The 21059-nt window shown below is 36.9% G+C and overlaps 1 protein-coding gene and 1 long non-coding RNA gene across 7 annotated transcripts in view; one reads left to right on the forward strand and one right to left on the reverse strand.

The window, feature by feature from the left end:
• klf8 (Kruppel like factor 8) overlaps positions 1-17653 on the forward strand; it is a 77941-nt gene extending 60288 nt beyond the window's left edge. For all 6 annotated transcript variants that reach the window (NM_001080003.2, XM_087300022.1, XM_088651602.1 and 3 more), the window contains 3 exon segments: positions 8473-8584; positions 12691-12833; positions 14968-17653. In NM_001080003.2, coding sequence (NP_001073472.1) covers positions 8473-8584; positions 12691-12833; positions 14968-15149 — 437 coding nt within the window. In that variant the 3' untranslated portion in view covers positions 15150-17653.
• On the reverse strand, positions 17500-19051 carry LOC147838944 (uncharacterized). Its single transcript, XR_015520636.1, has 2 exons — positions 18966-19051; positions 17500-18150 (listed from the first exon to the last, which is right to left on the reverse strand). It is a non-coding gene; the product is annotated as an uncharacterized LOC147838944 (long non-coding RNA).
• Between the last annotated feature and the right edge of the window lie 2008 nt (positions 19052-21059).

Genomic DNA, 21059 nt, shown 5'->3' on the forward strand with positions numbered 1-21059 from the left:
TGGTTTGTCCTCTCAAGTGGGGGAAAGACAATGCACAACGTTACCCACTGCTGTCAACCTGGGCCAAGTTATATCTCTGTTGTCCCTGAAACCTCAGTCCCAAATGAGAGGGTTTTTTTCTGTTGCAGGGGACATTGTAAATACCCAGAGATACCAGCTTTTACCAGATTATATTTATATTCTAATTTTCCTTTAAAGCCATCTCTATCTAAGTGAGTGAGTGATTAAATGTTGAATGTGATGAGTTTTCAACACTACTAAATTGAAACTTAATTTTTTTACAAGGTTTAATATTTTTTTGTTATTAAAATTGAAGTTCCTGTTTCAAAGCTTACAGATAGATGGCTAATTTGTATGTCATTGACACTTTTGGCACTTTTTTGGAGTATTTTCATAAGTTTTGTTTTTTCCTGTAAATGATTGAATAAATACCGTACCGTGACATTCATACCGAGGTATTACCGTACCGTGAAATTCTGATACCGTTACATCCCTAATAATTATCGATAAAATGTTTATGATAATCCGTTGTTTGTTTACCTTCAAGCTTTGCATGTGCCCGTGAGCGCCCATAGCGCCAGCACACACACATATCATGAACATCTCGACATGCGAAAGTGTTTTTCTATGTTTTCATTAGAGTTGTACTCAATACTGATCCATCGGAAGAGTTTGTAATGTAGTCAAATGTTTACAAACACAAGCGCAGCTGTTTAGAGGTCATTTCTGGTTAATGATGTCAGAATTTACCGGCATTTTGCGATGGATGTGTGAATGCTCTTTTCCGGAAAAATTCCGTAACGTCCTCGACTGTGTGAACAGCGCTTTTTTGAATATACCAGTAAAGTAGTTCCAGAAATTTTCCGGATATTTACCGGTATCACTGTGTGAAAGGGGCTAATGAATGAATGAATAAAAATTTTTGAAGGTCATGTGACCATCGCGGTCTACAGAGTTCAATCTTTCACAGTTAACTAAGTTAGGCAAGACTGCTGTTCACAAGAACGCAAGTTCGTTCTTAGTGTTCTTGGAATTGAGAAGCAGTCCTTGTGCTCTTGCATTTTGCGTCTTCTACTTCATTGAATGAAAGTGAAACTGGGATCACCTCAACTGTTTTATGCTTGGTGTGCCTCCAAGTGGTGTTTACTATAACATTAGGAGCTTCGTCTGATTGGTGGAGAAGGTTTTGATGAGGTGCTTCAATGCCTGCCTGCCATTTTATGTGTTTGTTTGCACAATCACAGTGGTGGCCTTTATTTAGTCACGACACATTAAACATCGATGAAAAATGTGAGTGTCCCAGTGTGAATGGGTCTTTAGAGTTGCTTGATGTGACTATTTTGAATTTCATAAGATACTTTTTACAGCAGCGACAACGTAATTTTATTACAATAATAAGTAATTAAATGTAACCATTATTTTAGTTGTTCAAGTGTAAAAAAGGAAGAAGGGCCATTTAAACAGACGTCGTGAGTAATATAGTGAATAGAAAGTGTGATTGGACAAGCTGCTTTGATCTCCTGAAACCAGCTTTGTTTTGGCCTGATTTTGTTTGAAATTACGTCACATCAATTCTTCAATTTCGCTTGAAGTGTAGGGGAGTCCCATGAGAGAAATGGTTCAATCCACCTTGTTTTTTATTAATTTCCATTGCCCTTATTCTCACCTCCTGACTTTCAAGCTCCCCCTTAAGACACCATGCAGGTTTTGGACCGTAATAAGAGCATTAAAACGCACCAAAAAAAATGCTGAATGAAATTTGCTGAATGTTTTTTAATGAGAGAACCCCACCCATATATCCCAGTGGAACAACGCTAATGCTTGTTTAACACACTGATGCCACCCCGAAGTCTGAAGTGAGGGACGTGTTTTGCTTGGCTCCTTTTGGCTTATTAACTTTGTATGCAGCTCTGCAAAGCCTAGTTAAATGTAATGAACATATTATGAAGGTCAGTGAATTGTGTTATTTGGGTGGGGACCATCTTCAAAGCGACCATAAAGTAGATCAGTTTCTTTTGGATTCAATTTATGGGAAAACTACCAAGGTGGAGAATTCGGCATGCTTTCTTGAACAGGCCCATGTTTTCTCCAGGCTGAACTTGTTTTTTCTCTATAAGGGATTTTTTTGTCTTTTCGTAATGTGGAACAAATAGGGCTGAAGATATAAGATATTTAGGACCCTGTTTACATTTGGTATTTAGATGCGTTTTTGTTGATTAAATGACACTAACTCCAGGTGTAAACAGGGTCTAGAACTTTTTGAGCTTGCCCACTTTTGACTACTTCCACAGCTAGTAGAAAACAAATTCCTTTGGATTGGTTTCTTGATGTAGATGCTCATGTGGTGTGAATGCATTAACAAAAATACACAGAAAAGTACATTCTGTCCATCTTCTAGTTAAATTCTTAAATTTTAAAGGACATGTTAAAGTTGCATGGCGTGCCAGACATGCCATTCAGATTAAAACTTTGTTTAAATGTTCTCTTAACTGTCAGTTGTTGTTTTCTGTCATCTCAATTCATGTTCATAATCTTAATAAATACCAGAATAATAATCAACATTATTATATTAATAAATAAAATTATGATATCATTGTAAAATCTTTGAATGTTGCTTAAGTGATTTTGAAAAAATTCTACAGTAAAATAAGTCTAAAGTAAACTGCTGGTCTGACTTCTATTTTGAAAACGTATCCCTTGTAATGATATATTTGCTAAAGAGACTCAATCTAATTACGTTTCTTATACTAAAAATATGTTTAAATCTGTGCATTCTTCAGTTTTGTGGTGTAAATGTTTATTTGGCTAAATGCGTTTAAACAGCCTCAAACTAAATGCGTGTCCACTGCGCTGTTGTTGTCGCATTGGTAGTGACGTGTTTTTTGGAGTGCCTGCTGTCTAGTGAGGTGCTGAGCGGGCATTTAGGGCCTACTCACACGTTTAAGAAGTGTGAGTGCGCTGAATCGGGCTCAAGCACGGCTCATTTAGCCGGCCCTGGCTCGGTTGGAATAGGTGGGCCAGAGTGCGGTTCACTTGGGCTTTGGCGCGGTATGTTTGTAGTGTGAGTGCAAAACGCCCGAAACTGAAAGCGAGACGTGACTTTTAAGGGACTGTATCATATGGATTTATTCATCATTCTTACTGTTCAGTGAATGCAAACTCCTTACTGCACGACAGCTGCGCACCTTTACCAAACCTCCTTATTGCTGCAGCACGAGGGCTTCATGATTGTTTATGAGCGCCAAAAGTGGCGGATCTGTTCGGCGAAATATCTGACTGCGTGTTACCGCATGCCTAAGGACTGTTTGGCGAAATATTTGACTGCATGTCACTGCATAACAAACAACTTAAACGATATAGCTAGAGAAATCTCCACTGTGCTGCTGAGTGAGAGAGCGCTTCTCACTGAACAGCGCAGCAGCGATGACGTAAGCGTGTCTAGGCCCGATTGTGGTGTGAGTGCGGGCCGTCGGGGGAGACAGGAGGGGGGACAAGCGTGCTTTGGCCCGGTTCGAGGCAACTGTACCTAGTGTGAGTATGGCCTTAATGTTCAACACAGAGAGATCATAGTTTTGTTTTTAAGTCATTGATTTTAAACCTGCAATGGTACAGTGCGAAATTCTCAGTATCATAGCAACCGACTGAAAAAATAAATAATGCGCTGCAAAAATGTTTACAGCTGTGCATTTTCCCAACTTGCTCACATTTCTGCTGCGCAAATGTAAAAGTTATGGGATGCATTTAAAAAAAAACTTTTCTGCATTGTACCAAAATGCCATTGTCAAACTTTGAGTGGAAATATAGCTATTGAAAATATATGTTAATAGCACGTTGAAACAAGAAAATAGTTGCATCCCAAATGACACACTATACTACCTGACAAAGTCTTGTTGTCGCTCCCAGTTGTAAGAGAAACAAATAATCACTTGACTTCTAGTTAATCATTTGAAAAGTGGCAGAAGGCAGAAATTTCCAATGAATCATCTGTTGAACTGCATCCCAATCAGCACAAATACTGCAGAAGACCTATTGCAACCCACATGGTCCCAAGATTCTCATGGAAATCAGTCAAGTTTAATGAAGAAAAGATTATGATTTGGGGTTAACTTCAGTTTGGGGGCATGCGAGAGATCTGCAGAGTGGATGGCAACATCAATAGCTTGATGTATCAAGACATCTTATCTTTGCTGCCCATTACATTATAAACCACAGGAGGGGTCAAATTCTTGAGTAGGATACCGCTCCTTTTCATACTTCAGCCTCCACATCAAAGTTCCTGAAAGCAAAGAATTCAAGGTGCTCCAGGATTGGCCAGCCCAGTCACCGGATAATAAACATTATTAAGCATGTCTGAGGTGAGATAGAAGAGGCATTGAAGATGAATCCAAAGAATCTTGATGAACTCTGGGAGTCCTGCAAGAACGCTTTGTTTGTCATTTCAGATGACTTTATTAAAGGTTCAGGACACCCTGGATAACTTTTTTTTATACTAACAGATGTGTGTGTGTTGAGGATCAGTTAAGACAATGTTAGCACCTGTCAGCTTTAATTGTGGGGAAAACTGGATAATTTTGAGCTTTTGTCAGCTAATTTTAGCTTCCGGGTTTAAAATGATTTTTGGGGCGGGATCAAAATCGGCAACGTAGCGCAGTACTGCAAGTGCAATGATGACGTGTCGGTTTCTCATCATTATTCATAGCGGAGTTTTCTTATCCTATGAGAAGAGCCGGCTGCTTAATTATTCATGAGACCTGCCAGAGTCAAGCCCGAGCTGTGAGATACGGACCCAAGGCACGGGCACACAGTATTTAGCCGTTCATGAAGGCTCATATGCGTTTGTCTCCATGATCCACGGGGTTTGTTGCATGTTTTCCCCCGCGATTTTGTCAGGGCCGATGTGTTGCTAGCATTTTTGTCGGGAGAGCAGCACGAGAATTAGGGAATAGCGGACGCTGTCTTTTATCAGGAGTTCGTTCACATTCAGACACATCACTGTGCTGCTGTGTTTGCCTAAATCCTCCATATTACCAGCAGGGCTAACGGTTAAAATAGACAGGTCAGGAGACCTGCTGCAATGAGTCTGCTGGATACGGGGATTGAGGGAAAAGTCCTCATTTATAGGGTTTACATGAACACACTTATCTTTATAATGATATAAATTGTGGTTATGTGTATATGAAATTACGAATAACAAATGTAGCAGAGCATTAAATCACTGTTCATTTCTTTGCATTTTAACTTTGTAAACTATAAACTCATGCGTCTCCTCATGGTTTGTGTCTCATTTTGTGAGCTAACTGACAACAACAGTTGTTCGCTCACATCCTCCCCTGCTGGCTACGCCCACTTCTTCCCAATGCTCGCGGAGCTCCACGCCCATTAATCATGCATCTTTTGTAAAAATTCTGAAGTAGACTTTAACTGAAAGTGGGGGGTGTCATGGCCCTTTAATAAGTTATTTGAGCCATTGCAAAGATAAATGAATGCAGTCGTCCAAGTTCATGGGAGTCGTAAACAATATTAATACTTTTTTCTGCTGCACCATGACTTTATATTCTATACTGTATATTATTTCTGTTAACTGACAAGACTTTTGTCTAGACAAATGCAGACCTTACTCTCCTAATTAATTAATAATCAAGGCATGATCATATTTTATTTTAGTAAAATACGTGTAATCTAGAGGCCTTTGCCTTTCATATAAGCCACTTCTGAGACCAAATGTTAAACTAGAAGTCAAGTTATTATTTGCTATATATCTTAAAAGTGACAAGACTCTTGTCAGGTAGTGTATAGATTATGCACTTTAGAGTTTAGTGTCATCAAATGTTCATACCATTCCCCAGTCGACATTTAACAGTTAACACTTTTGTAAAATAAATTGGCAAGTTACCAAATAGTACAACCCCAGTCACCACCAGGTGGTGGCATAAGAAAATTTTAATTACACTATCCGAAATGAAAAAGTAGTTCAACCTCAGAGCCTAATAGCTCCTCCTCATTTGCTATGTGAAAAAGCTGCGAACGTTGAGTGCATGAACATTCCACACTTCTTTTGTTATCGGTTGAATAATTACGTCATGCGGTATTCAAAGTGCACTTATTCTTTTTAAAGTATTCAGAGTGAATGAGCTACTTACACTATTTATGCTACAAAATGACACAGAATAGTGCATAAGTATGCAATTTGGGAGTTTTTTGATGTGTTTTTCTCTACTAAATAATGTGAGGCAGTTGTGGTGGGGGGAGAGGACATTTAGTGAATGGACGGCACCCTTCCCCCTTTCATTTAGCAGATAATCTTAATACTCTTTGGCATCTCCAAATCATCTGCAACGGCTTGGGTTAAAGGTCACGTCAGGAGATATCAGCCCAGAACTCAAACTGGCCACACCTTGCCTATATGTCAATATGGAACATAAATTTAGCTTATTTCTTCCTTCCCCCCCTCCTCTTTTCTTTGTCCTGTGGAGTCGAGAACTGTGTGCTTGCCAAAAAACACAAAGAAAGCTTCTCACAAATTTAAAATAATGGTCTGAATCATATTAGGTCCTGGAAGTGATGTTGTTTGAATTAAATTGTAGGCAGGAAGGCTTTTCTGGTCTTGATTTAATGGCTTATTTGAGAAATGGCTCCAGTGTTCCACTCACACCTCATTTAAGTGGGAGGCTTTTTTAAACAAACGCAACGTGTGAACCGAACAGTATATACATATATAGCCGGGTTCAAATGAGACCTTGTTGGAAATCTAAAAATTTTGATTTTAAAGGGGACCTATTATATCACTTTTCACGAGATGTAAAATCTGATGTCCATTGAGTGTGTATGTTAAGTTTCAGCTCAAAATATTACATGGATAATTTTTTATAACTCTTTTAGGCTCCTTTTAGGCTTTGATCTTAATTGTGCATTTGTGTCACTTTAAATTCAAATGAGACTATTTTTCCAGCTCTCTTTTTAAAAGAGGACAGAGCTATAAATGCCCGTGTGTCATAATATATCTCTGTATTGTAAATATTAAAGTGTGTGTTATTTGCAGATTTAAGAACCAGACAAAACTGTTGTATGTATGCATGTATGCATGTATGCATGTATGCATGTATGCATGTATGTATGCATGTATGTATGCATGCGCGTACACACACACACACACACACACACACACACACACACACACACACACACACACACACACACACACACACACACACACACACACACACACACACACACACACACACACACAGAGTAGAAGTCAGAATTATTAGCCCACCTTTGAATTTTTTTTCTTTTTTAAATAATTCACAAATTATGTTTAACAGAGCAAGGAAATTTTCTCAGTATGTCTGATAATATTTTTTCTTCTGGAGAAAGTCTTATTTGTCCTAATTCGACAAGAATAAAAACAGTTTTGAAGTTTTTATGAACTATTTTATGTTTGACTGTCAACAGAAAAAACCATCATTATACAATAACTTGCCTAACTACTAATCTGCCTAGTTAACCTAATTAACCTAGTTAAGCCTCAGGTGAACGGTGTAGGAATTACAACAGTTTGCATTTGTGCCTCCTACTTGTTAATGGACCAAAAGTAATTGGACAGAATACTTATAAATCAAACTTTCACTTTTTAATACTTGGTTGCAAATATATACATTTAAGTTTGAGTAGCTTATTTTTTATTTTTCTAATTAATTGTAGTATTTATTATTAGTTTTTTTTATTATTATGCCTGTAGAGATTTTATATATTTTTAAACTGGACAAATCTAAGAAATGTATTCTTGGTAACTAACTTTAAAAAATTCTTGTTAAGGCCAGTTACTGCAATCATAGGTGTTCATACAACTGTCATGACAACTTTATAATCATGACGTGACACAAGTCATATATATGAAGCAGATTTCATGCATTTTTATGACAACAAGTCATTCGCTCCGTTATGTCAAAGGCAAATGAGAGATTGTTTGAGATGTCTTTAGGACAGCTTGACATTACCAAGACAACATACAACTTGTCGTAAAAAAACATTTTCATGATAAATTCAATTGTTCCACTGTAGTTGAGGTCCAGAAAAATATGAAGGACCCTGTTATAATATTCATGACACAGTTATAAACTCCTCATGAAATGTTTATAACAGATTTAGTACAAGTTAAGTTGTCTTGGTAATGTCAAGTTGTCATGAAAAAGAGACAGTCAGGTTCTGTTGTCTTATAATGTCAATGACAAAGACATCTCACGTTTGCATTTAAAACAACATAACTGAACTTATGACACTAAATGACAGTTGTTATAAGCATGCATAAAATCTCTTTCATATATTCATGACGTTACTTCTTTAAGTAAATTGTTGCCATTTGTTTCCCTCATATTTATGTTTGTATGTTATTATATATTCAACTCATTATTGAAATACAAATCAGCATTTAAGTCTAATCTCTTATTTTTCTTCTCTTGTGTGTGTTTTCAGTGCGCATAAAGCCGGGCTCCACCTCTCCAGTGGAGTATCAGTCTGAAAGTGATGCTGAGAGCGGCACAGAGTCTGGATCGGCCTCTTTTAGCACGCAAGGGATGGAACCTAGGTGAGGGAGAAACGGCATCTGCATATACATCTATCTCCGTGCTTTCATCTAGAAATATATATGGCAGGGTAACTGGCATCCTGGTCTAATGGCATCACTGCACCACTTCTCTGGACGATTACATAACCTTTAGCACACTGGAGGCCCGTGGCTCTTCTTTGCCTTGATTACAAGCTGGATGCATCCTCTTCTGTTGTGTGTGTGTGTGAGTTGCTGGGCAGGGTTCTCTCCAAACTGGGTGTAAACAATGTTACATAACTTGCAATGTCGTCACACCTTTGAAACACAGAGTAAAATGCAAAGAAGGACAGACAGAAGTGGCTGGGCAGTCAGCAGAATGAAGATCAAGAGGGTCTTTCGTGTAGAATTGTTCGAACATGCGGGCAGAGGATTGTTGGAAGAGGGAAAAATTCTATGGAAATGAGTTGGGAGAATGAGGGGAAAGGGAGTGAACTGGTTTACAGTGAGGGAGGGGAAAGGAAGAGGTTGAGAAGGAGAAAGAAAGAGGAAGGAAAGGAGGAGAAAGAAAAAACATGACAGGGGGAGGGGGATTGGGAGAGGGATCGGCATTGAACTGGAAGCTCTCCAGCTGTATGGAATTTAGATACACATACAGATTTGCTCGTCAGCGCCCCCTGGTGGACACACGAGGCTCTCGCGTGAGGGTCGTGAGTCACAGTGTCATGGTGCTACAGTATTTGCATATATTAGTCATAATTCTGTGATGGCCCAGAATCATTTTAAGTAGCATTTTCATAATGCCAGGTTATAACATGCATGCATAACCATTAGCGGCTACTGTTTGTTTCTATTAATATTGATTTTACTTCATGAAATCAGCGGAAATCACAGAACAGAGAGGTAGAATATAATTCCGTATGAGTTTATAGTGTGTGTGTGTGTGTTTATACACACACACACACACGCATATATATATATATATATATATGTATGTATGTATGTATGCATGTATGTATATGTGTATGTATGTATGTGTACGTATGTATGTATGTATATATATATATATACATACATACATATACACACACACACACACACACACACACACACACACACACATACATATATATATATATAAATAAATATATAAATAAATATATATAAATAAATAAATATATATATATATATATATATATATATATATATATATATATATATATATATATATATATACATATATATATATATATATATATATATATATATATATATATACACACACACACACACACACACACACACACACACACACACACACACACACACACACACACACACACACACAGTTGAAGTCAGAATTATTAGCCCCCTTTTGATTTTGATTTTTTGAATATTTCCCAAATGATGTTTAACAGAGCAATGACAATTTCACAGTATGCCTGATAATATTTTTTTCTTCTGGAAAAAGTCTTATTTGTTTTATTTTGGCTAGAATAAAAGCAGTTATAAATTTTTTAAAAACCATTTTTGAGACAAAATTATTAGCCCCTTTAAGCTATTTTTTTTCGATAGTCTACAGAACAAACCATCATTATACAATAACTTGCCTTATTGTCTTAAAAAATATCAAGTAAAATATTATTTACTGTCATCATGGCAAAGATAAAATAAATCTGTTATTAGAAATAAGTTTTTAAAACTATTATGCTTAGAAGAGTGTTGAAACAATCTTCCCTCCATTAAACAGAAATTAGGGAAAAAATATACAGTGGCGCTAATAATTCTGACTTCAACTGTATGTATATATATATATATATATATATATATATATATATATATATATATATATATATATATATATATATATATATATATATATATATATATATATATATATATGTAAACACACGTGTGTGTGTGTGTGTGTATTGAACAACACCCATTTTTGTCTTGATATGAAAGATATATCAATGTGCAATACTGTATATGTAATATAGTGTTGGGCTAAAAGTAATACATAAAAGTTTTAAGTTTATCTTACTCTAAATAAGGCAAAAATAACAACACATACTGCCTTTCTTTGAAAAATAAATAACAATTTAGTTTGTTTTGTTTTGCTTTTCCCCAACACTGTCTATAATTGAACGTCATATAAACAGTCACTTTGTTTTTTTACTAGATGAATCAGGATAGTGTCAGGTCACTGTGTAATGCTGGTGGAGGAAAACGTTTCCTGACTCACTCCTCCAAAACATCCTAAGTGGCTTAATAATATTTAGGTCTGGTGACTGTGCAGGCCATGGGAGAAGGTCATCTTGCTGTGTGTATTGGTGCGTTATCATCCTGATACACAGCACTGTCTTCAGGATACAATGTTTGAACTATTGGATTCACATGGTCCTCCAGAATGATTTGGTAGTCCTTGGCAGTGAAATGGCCATCTAACAGAAGTGTTGGGCCTAGGGAATGTCATGATATTGCAGCCCAAACCTTCACTGATCACCCCACACTAACTCTCTCGGATATGGGAAAGACAGTGAAGGTGGACTCATGTGATAGTGGAAAACATTTTCCTCCACCAGCATCACATGGTGACCTGGACACTGTTCTGCAAGCCTTTTATTTACTATAAATTATGAGCAAAAGTTTTTGGTAACACTTTATAATAACTACACACTATGAACCATTTATTAAGCATTAGCATGTAGTGAATTCATTATTTGTTAAGCATTGACTCTACATTAATAAATGTTAGTAAGCAGTTTATAACTGCAGCTACAAATGCTCTATTCTTGACTTATAAGCACCTATATAATGTGCTTAATAATTGTATTTTCATACTTGGATAACAATTTATTTTTCTTTACTAAATTAAGTATTGCATTATTTACAAACCAGTTGTATTTAAGAGTAGTTGAGGGTTTTAAGAATCATTCAGAATGAGTTAGAAAATTATTAATAAACTATTGAAATCAACATTTATATATCTTTAATAGTTAACTAATATGTTAATAAATGCTTTATTAACTCAACTTCATGCAGTTTTGTGACCTAATCTAAAATGAGGACTATTCATGCTTTATAAATCCCTTATAAATGACTAATAAAGGCTCAGAATCAAATAAACAAGAATCTCTGCAATCTTTTCGAAAAAGTAAAAATTATTGTAAAGTTCAAACATTGCCAAACAACAGGAGTGTCAAAATACGACATAATACTGGATAAAACAACAACAACAATACAATAGTTTAACAATGTAATAAGATGCAATGTTTAAACTCTACAGTGATTTTATTTTAGATTAGGTTGCAAAGATTTATTTTTCAATTGAAGTACAGTTTCATTTGTGTATCTTTAAATGAATAGGAATGAATAATGTCATTTTTTAAATAATTTAACTGAGCCTTTATTTGTCATTTATAAGGGATTTATAACGCATAAATAGTCCTCACTTTAGATTGAGTCACAAAACTAGGTGAAGTTGAGTTAATAAAGCATTTATTAATATACATAGTAACCATTAATATATGCCTGAATAATCAGAAACCCTCAACTACTCTTAAATACAAATGGTTTGTAAATAATGCGATACCTAATTTAGTAATGAAAAATAAATCATTAACAAAGCATGAAAATACAATTATTAAGCGCATTTTAAATATGTTTGTAAGTCAAGAATAGAGCATTTGTAGCTGCAGTTATAAACTGCTTTCTAACGCTGATTAATATAGAGTTAATGCTTAGCAGATAATGAAGTCACTATTTGCTGATGCTTAATAAATGATTTATAGTGTGTAGTTATTATAAAGTGGTACCAAGTTTTTTTTTTTTCACAAAGCTTCAATAATTTAGAAACGTTATAAAGATGCATAATATATAATACAGTTTGCTTTATAGAGTTAAACGTGTTACAGTGTTTGTGTTATTCACCTATTGTGATCACTGTAATCCAGTGGACTTTTGATGGATTAATCTGTTTTGCTCATGAAAAATAATGCTGAATGTTTGTACCTGCCTTCACATGCTCAAACTCTCCTGTAATCTTTAGATTATTGCAGAGGTTCAAGTTTGACTGCAGCTGGTCGCCACACCTTAACTCAAATCTCAAATGTTTTGTGTGTGTGTGTGTGTGTGTTTTTTTGTAGTATAAATACAGATGTGGACATTCCAGCTGACCCTGACTCACCGGACATGAAGAGACGACGCGTTCACATGTGTGATTATGACGGCTGTAACAAAGTCTACACCAAGAGCTCACATCTAAAAGCCCATCGCAGAATACACACAGGTACACGCACCTTTCCGACATTATCTTCATCAATACTGTTATTTATATTTATTAGGCCTGGGACAAGCTGATGGTCAGCCGTTGGGCTTTGTCGCTCAGGCTAGTTGGTTTGGTGTGTTCCACATGTCACCTCTCGATAGGTTAACTGTAATTTTGCTACATTTCTCAAATATTTGCAAAAACTTTGGATTATTTGATTATCACACATATTTGCTTGAGTGAAACTTACTGTGATAATGGTACTGAACACTGCTTTGTCTGTGCGTCTCTGAAGTTTGGTTTCCTTTTGCGGAACGAGAAAACCGACTGCTGCCCCCCTCAGATCAGAAAGACATGTTTTCTGCACTGGCTCCCATTTCAGTAGGCTTTTATCCATTTGGTGTGTTCATGAACAGCTTTTTGCTCTGGCGACAGCGCAGTTGATCGCTAGTTGTTTGGCATCGGCTTAGAGTGTCCTTGTTCTTAGATGCACCTGTAAATTGAACAGTGAACAGTATTGATTGTTTAAAAACAGCCAATTATGAAAGTCCATTATATAATGGTAAACAAGAGGATGGGAAATCAAATTCATACAATCTTTAAAGAAAATAAACCATCTATAAATATCTTGAGTGGAATTACTTATTTTATTGATTAGTTATTTATTAATAATAATAATAAAAGTTGGGGGTGGGGGGGCAGTCGGAGCCATCTGAAAGTGAAGACCGTTGGGTGTTGGGCAGTGTGCTTGAGCGATCCCGATGGCCAGTCCACCCCTATTGCGCAAGTGACAAAAAAGGTATCTGTAAGTTTAACATGGTGCTGTAAAATCGATCCTTTGCTAATTTTGCTATTGCTTTTACTTTAACCTAAAGTAATCACCCCAGGGGTTACAATACAATAGGAAAAACTCATTTAAGCTTATGGCATTTATTTGCTTGTTGTTTTTTTAATTATTAAAGTACACATGAAATCAAAACTAACCATATGATTTTCATTCATTCATTCATTTTCTTGTCGGCTTAGTCCCTTTATTAATCCGGGGTCGCCACAGCAGAATGAACCGCCAACTTATCCAGCAAGTTTTTACACAGCGGATGCCCTTCCTGCCGCAACCCATCTCTGGGAAACATCCACACACACACTCATACACTACGGACAATTTAGCTTACCCAATTCACCTCTACTGCATGTCTTTAGACTGTGGGGGAAACCGGAGCACCCGGAGGAAACCCACGCGAAGGCAGGGAGAACATGCAATCCACACAGAAACGCCAACTGAGCCGAGGCTCGAACTAGCGACCCAGCGACCTTCTTGCTGTGAGGCGACAGCACTACCTACTGCGCCACTGCCTCGCCTTACCATATGATTTTGTTAACTCTCATTGCTAGTTTTGTATTGAACAATTCATCAGTGCATGTCATTAAGAAAAAAATTGTTTTCCCTTCTTTCTTTTTTTACCCAGGTTCTGCAGTTTGAAATGTCCTGAATTTTGCTTGCCAATCTTAAGCCAATTGTTATGGAGTGTTTTGGTTCAATTTAGAATTTCCCCAACCACTGCAGAGCCTGGGGGACCAGAATGCTCCGACTTGTCCCCCCTGATCCAAGTTTGCCCTTCTAACCTAAAATTAAAATCTGGAAATGTACTTCCTGCTTGTTTTAAGTTACGTCTGCTTGAGGTGTTGGACATAGTTAAGAAGGTGTCTGTTGTAATAACTCTCCCCAAATCCTTTTCCTGAGCTTTCTAAATGAAATACCTACTTTTCTACGTTTAAGCAGCTTGCTGTAGAAAAAACAAGCTACGCTCACTGTTTGTTCATTTAATATTTCATTTCTCTAGGAACTTTGTCGTAGTATGAAAAAAAAAAGTTGCAGCTTCCTGTTCATGCAGACTTTAACTACTATTTTATTTATTTTTTGTTAGTTAAGCTTAAACTATAGGAAATCTAATAGTTTAATTTATTTAAATAAATACATTTATTTATTTATTTAATTTAATAAATGTATTTAATAAATGTATTTAATTTTTTAAATCACCATGTAACCCCCACTTTGGGAAGCACTGCACTAGATAGGACGATTGACCAATCCAAGTTATTCCTGACTGTCATATAATCAGTTTATTGACATGTTTATGTTTTTGTTTTTTTATAGGTGAAAAGCCATACCAGTGCACATGGGAGGGCTGTACCTGGCGCTTTGCCCGCTCGGATGAGCTGACGCGGCACTTTCGCAAGCACACCGGCATCAAACCATTTCGCTGCACCGACTGCGACCGCAGTTTCTCGCGCTCTGATCACCTGGCACTTCACCGACGGCGCCACGTCATGATGTGAAACTCTGTCCACCTCACCATCCCCAGCCCTCACCTCCCTGCTTGCTCCTCAGGAGACCTGCGCGCTCTTCAGGGGGTCCAAACGCTGTCGACGCCACCCGTCCAGTCTCCAGATACGAACCTTTGTATTGAATAAGGAGAATAAAAATGGTAGGTGGCACGATCATATTGGTGACCCCCCCCCCACCTCCTGGTCAGAACATGGCTGCAGTTTATCGCCATGCTTTTAGAAGCCACAAACCGCTCATCCCGTCCACTGGTGACGTCCACCACCATCTCAATGCCTGATCATTAGCCGTTACTTGAAGAGACTACAAGGAAGGCAAAACCGCACTGCTACGAGCAGAGAGAGTGATGATTGGGAAAGGTACTGTTTATTAAAATGAAACCAGTAAAGAGATGCACAAGAAAGTCAAGGATTTTATGCAAGATGGTGAGGAAGAAGTAGAGTTACGTAATGAGTTGATCGTTTTAATGATATTGGTGGGTTGAAGATGCATCTACAGCTGCCTCGTTGAATTCTTACGTTTGCTTTACGTCGTTTTAAATTCGCTCTACCTGAATTTTAGTTTGCGTGTGGATGGAGGTTGGCGTAGAGCACATTGTTAAGACAGCTGAAGATGTACCATACCCCTTTTTAGTGTTTTAACAAATCAGTTAGGGCCCTTTTCTGATATTTACCCTAACCCAAATGAGAAGTAGAGGCAGGGGGCTGACAAGACTGTGAATTTTTTGTACGTTTCTTTTTCTTGATTAGTATACGTCGTCTAAGCATCTTCCCGAAAATAGTTTGGCGCAAATAACAGTATTTGTTTTTCTGTTGTATTTTTAAAAAAAGCCAAAAATGGCGTCTAACAGAATTCACACCCATCAGAAGGTGTTCTTTACCTAACCTTTAGATATTATTTGATGAGGCTGTGAAAATACATAAAAAAGAATCAACTTGCAGGGAAAGGGGGAGCTTGTTAAATTGATGTGTGTGTGTTTGTGTGTGTGTGTGTGTGTGTATAAGCACATTTGTAAAAACATAATCAGAGATATAATAGTAGAGATGTCTAAACGCAGTTACTTCTAGCCCATCAGAGCCTTAATTGAAGTAAACGTGCAAATCTAATTTGCGCAACAGGTTTTCGGAGTTCCTCAGGGTTCAGTTATGGGACCCCTATTTTTGCGAGGCACCCTGAAAATCCCTATTTGCACCGAGTTCAGCGTGGCAAAACATGTCTTAACAGCTCCTGATATGCATGATATGCAAAAATACCCCTTCCCCTGAAAAAAAAAATGCTGTTAATGTTATTTGACGTTGATGTCATGAAAATGTTGGGCACAGTCCATCTAAACCTAAAGAGAAAGGGTCTCTTGGACACATTTCGTCCCTCTAGCTAGCACTCATAGCCATGGTCATAATTTCAATCGCTAGCAGCTAGCTAATTGTGCGCATTTCGCCTTTTTATTTCGATTCCAGCCTTTAAGAGTTAAGCGCATGTCTGCAACAGCTTCACGATCTTGGATCCGGATGCATCCGTACTTTTTTTTTTCACTTCAACTCTAAAACGTTCCTAAGCACATCTAGAAGAGTATATGCATTCGATTGCGATTCTTTCTTCTTTCTTTTAAAACTGTTTAAAGACACGCAGACAATGATTAATTAAGGAATTAATGTACATACTGTAAATAATCGACAAAGTTCTTGAATAAATGTAACGGGTGGATTTCTATTTTTAACACTGACTAGATAATGTGAAATATTTGTTTTGGTTTTTATTTTTGAAATCCTTGAATGGAGTTCCCAAATGTGTTGTACACCCTTAAAAGTGTTGCATGGAGAGTAGATTATTTTTCGTTGTGAAGTCGGTGAGCATGTCTAAGCATCGGTGCCCTGACAGACGTGGCCTATAAGCACTGATAATCCACACAGAATCAATGAAATGTGTACAACTATTCGTAGCACATGCACGGCCTATTTCTAATAACCACGAGACATGCCGGTCAAACTTCTACGTTCATATCATCCTAAATCGACATTATTCTATTCCAAGATGGCATAATGTTGGGAGTCGGCCCCCTTATCAATGTTTAAGTGCCCATGACTGAAATTTGTGACATCCTCGTCTATCTGTGCACGTTTGCTTTCATCATTTGTATCTGATTTGTTTTGGAAAAGTGCGCTCGAATCATGACAGGGTTTGGGTTTGGTGTGAGTGTATGTGTGCAAGTGTGTGGTTCTCATGAAATTTCTCTTTTAAACTCAGAATCATAGGTATTTTATATTGAATGCAGTAACTTATGGGCCAGTACTATATTACTCAGTGCAATGCAGTTATCATTATAACAAAAACAAGTAATTAATGTTATTTCTTTTGTATTTGTACAGAACAAGTGTGTAAAGATCAGTGAGGAAAACGCGAGCTTTTTGATACTGTGAGAAATGGTGTTAAAAGTCAGTTTCCCCTGTACAGTTGTGATTACCCACTCCTTTTATAGAATAAAATGTTTTTGGTGCAACTCTGCGTTGTGTATCGTAATTCCGGTGTTATCTTTTTGTTTTTTGTCAAAGAGAAAAGAAACAAAATCAATAAGCAAGGATCAGTGTCTGCTCATGGTGGCTATAATTTAAGAAATACTATAAATTTCTTAATAATAATTTACTGTAATAAAAAACAAGATTCCCCATTTTATATAAATTTACACTAGAGCTGCACGATTCTGGCTAAAATGAGAATCGCAATTTTTTTTTGCTTAAAATAAAGATCATGATTCTCTCACGATTCTGTAGGTGTAAAATAAAGGTATGGTAAAAACAAACATATGGCACAACATCGATAATAATATTATGTGTAGGTCTTCTGGTTTCTTTAAATAATTCTATTCTACTTATAATAATTCTGATGTTGAATTATTATGTTTGAGATATATGCTTGCAATCGGTCATATTAGACAATTATAATCACTGGTAAAATCAGACATTTGCCATTATCATATTATATTCAACATTATATAGGCTAGAGTAGTTATACTGACACTGTAAACATTTATTTTTATGCACAACTGTGTTCGCTATGAAAGAAAAAAACATATCAAATGCTTGTCACAATTATAACTCTAAAATGCGATATGATCATTTAAATGAAGTGCACACTTTCGGTTTCATTTTGACTGCTAAGTACTGTTAATACTTCCCGCACGGCTCCCAAACGATCACTCTGTGCCACAAACTGAATATTATTAACAATTGTATTACCTGTCACTCACAACATATGCAGGTTCTGTTCCCTAAAGTACACGCGCGCGCATATATCATTAAGTAGAGCGAGCGGGCGCTCGCCTTTTCTGCTCACGGTCAGCAGCTCACGTCACGTGTGATTTCCCGGCCGTGAAAACATCATTATATAAAGACAACAATGACATTTTTAGGTGAACTACACCTTATAAATACAGTATGTGACTCATTCAACATCATTTGGAGGTGTCAATGTCACTGAGCAACGTATGTGAAACAATGAAAAGACTCGACCGGCCGCCTTTACTTCTCTCCTGAACTTGAAAATATGATTGACAGAATCGTAGAAATGCAGAATTAAGATCGTCTAGACCACAGGTGTCAAACTCAGTTCCAAAAGGGCCGCAGCTCTGCAGTTTAGTTCCAACCCTAATTAAACACACCTGATCAAACTAAGTCCTTCAGGCTTGTTTGAAACCTACAGGTAAGTGTGTTGGAGCAGGGTTGGAACTAAACTGTGCAGGGCTTCGGCCCTCCAGGAATTGAGTTTGACACCTCTGGTCTAGGGGGGTCGAATCGAGATCGTGATCTTTTAACGATTAATTGTGCAGCTCTAATTTACACATTTTGTTTTCTGAGTTGTGGATTTTTAAACCTGGGTGTGTATGAAACGGTATCAAAAAACAAAAAAGTTAACAAATATTTTGATAAACTTAAACTTAAAAGGCACCTATTTTACCTCTTTTACGAGTTAAGCCTTTGGTGTTAGCAGAATGTGTCTGTGAAGTTTTAGCTAAAAAAAAAAACCTCAGTATATTTATTATATAATGTAGAATTTGCCCATTTTGGTGTCTGAGAATTATGTAGCTGTTTTTGTAGCCTGTGGCTTTAAATTCAAATGAGGTGTTCTCCCTGCGTACCGTTTCCACATGTGTGTCTGCTTCTCATGAGTTACGTCCAGGGCCGGCCCAGTACATTTGGGGCCCTAGCTTGCTTTAAATAGTGAAGTATTGCCATTGCAAACTGGCCCACATTGATTATATTGCTTATTAAATACAATAAAAAAAAAAAAAAAGTAAAGCCTGATTTCTTCTGCTTAATAACTCTCTGAATGACTTGATCACCTCAAAACAGCACTATTTTTGTCAACTACCAGCTTCAAAAAATGAAGAATTAAACACTCTTTAATAAAGGGACCAGTGATTCCTACTTTGCGTCCTTCTGGTGTGTTTAAAACATATTCTATTAATTTAGTAAACAGATTGAAGATTCTATAAAAGATTCTAGGTTTTTTTTTCTTCTTATAAATTAAAAGAGCAAAAACCCTGCAATGAAACAACACTGAACAATAATCAGCCAAAAGTGAAAATGCATTACTTTCTATTATAATTTCTTTATAATAATAAATTGTACATTCTGAACTCAAAAGAAATGTTTATTAATTAAAACATTCATGCAAAGATTGATCCATAAATAATAAAATCAATAAGCAAATAATATAAACATGAAAAATGTTATATAAAAACTTGAGAAAATATTGGGTTATGGTTAATACCCAAACACAAACTTTATTATTCTCTTCAGTCTCCTTCCCTGTTCCTTACATTTGAGATGCAGGGTTCAGAGCTTATATGATTAATTCAATTAGGTTATAACCTTATATTACATAAATATTACCAGTGTGCAAAATATGTCTGTGAAAGACACTTCAGTACTATTGCATTTCAGTTAAATGCGTTTTAGACTAAAAACGGGTCTGTAAAACCAGGAAAAAATAAAATATTTCATATAACTAGATGACGTTTTTTAATTTGTGATTGCCTATTTTCAATATATGTGCCACTAGATTATGTCTTTAACTTGTCGTCAATTTTATTATTAAGATTATGTCTTTAACTGGTCGTCAATTTTTCCCTCAGTTTTTCTACGCCTGAAGAACATTTGTTTCATTTTTGCTGTCCAATTTCCAATATAAATCAGGTATATAAATTGGGCCGGCAATGAAGCATCGACTATGGATTTGTGTTCTTGTGGTGACCGGTAGGTCTTAAGCCGCCTTTTCACTGCACATGACAAACGACAAGCGACAGACCGGAAGTCATTTATTTCCAATGGAGATCAGTCCGGGAGCTGCGTGGAGTTCCGATCATCTCCGTATGCGGAAAATTCAGATCCCAATTGAGCTGCGGATCCGTTGAAACACTTGAACTCCTGCGACTAGACCGTATGCGACCTGCCAACAGGATATGATGTATTCCAGTTTTGTCCAAGCAAATCCGTGCGCGCGAGATGAGAAATAGGAGTTTATTTGGTTATTTTTTTTTATCTAAAAAGTCTATATTAAAAAAAAACTTCTGTTCATAAATGTAAGTAAGAAAGTTATAAAAATATATATTTTAATGTTGTCTCCACATTCCCTTCAATATTTTAGCGGTCTATGAGTTTCTAGTATTCATTCATCCATTAAACCATGTAAACGCACAGGGAATAAAGGGTCTTGCTTTTGCACTCCTTTATTTCGAACACCTTGTCAATCAGTTTCTCCCCCACGGTGCATGACAACACTGAAAATACTGTGCGGCTGCCACAAGGGGGCGTATTCCGACAGTCGTGTTCAAATGTCGTGTGCAGTGGAAAGGCGGCTTTACAGGCTACGATAGAAGAACAAACTCAAACCGCGAGAACACAGAA

Source organism: Danio rerio, chromosome 21 (assembly GCF_052040795.2).
Source record: "Danio rerio strain M-AB ecotype USA chromosome 21, GRCz13ab, whole genome shotgun sequence".
Classification (NCBI taxonomy): domain Eukaryota; kingdom Metazoa; phylum Chordata; class Actinopteri; order Cypriniformes; family Danionidae; genus Danio; species Danio rerio.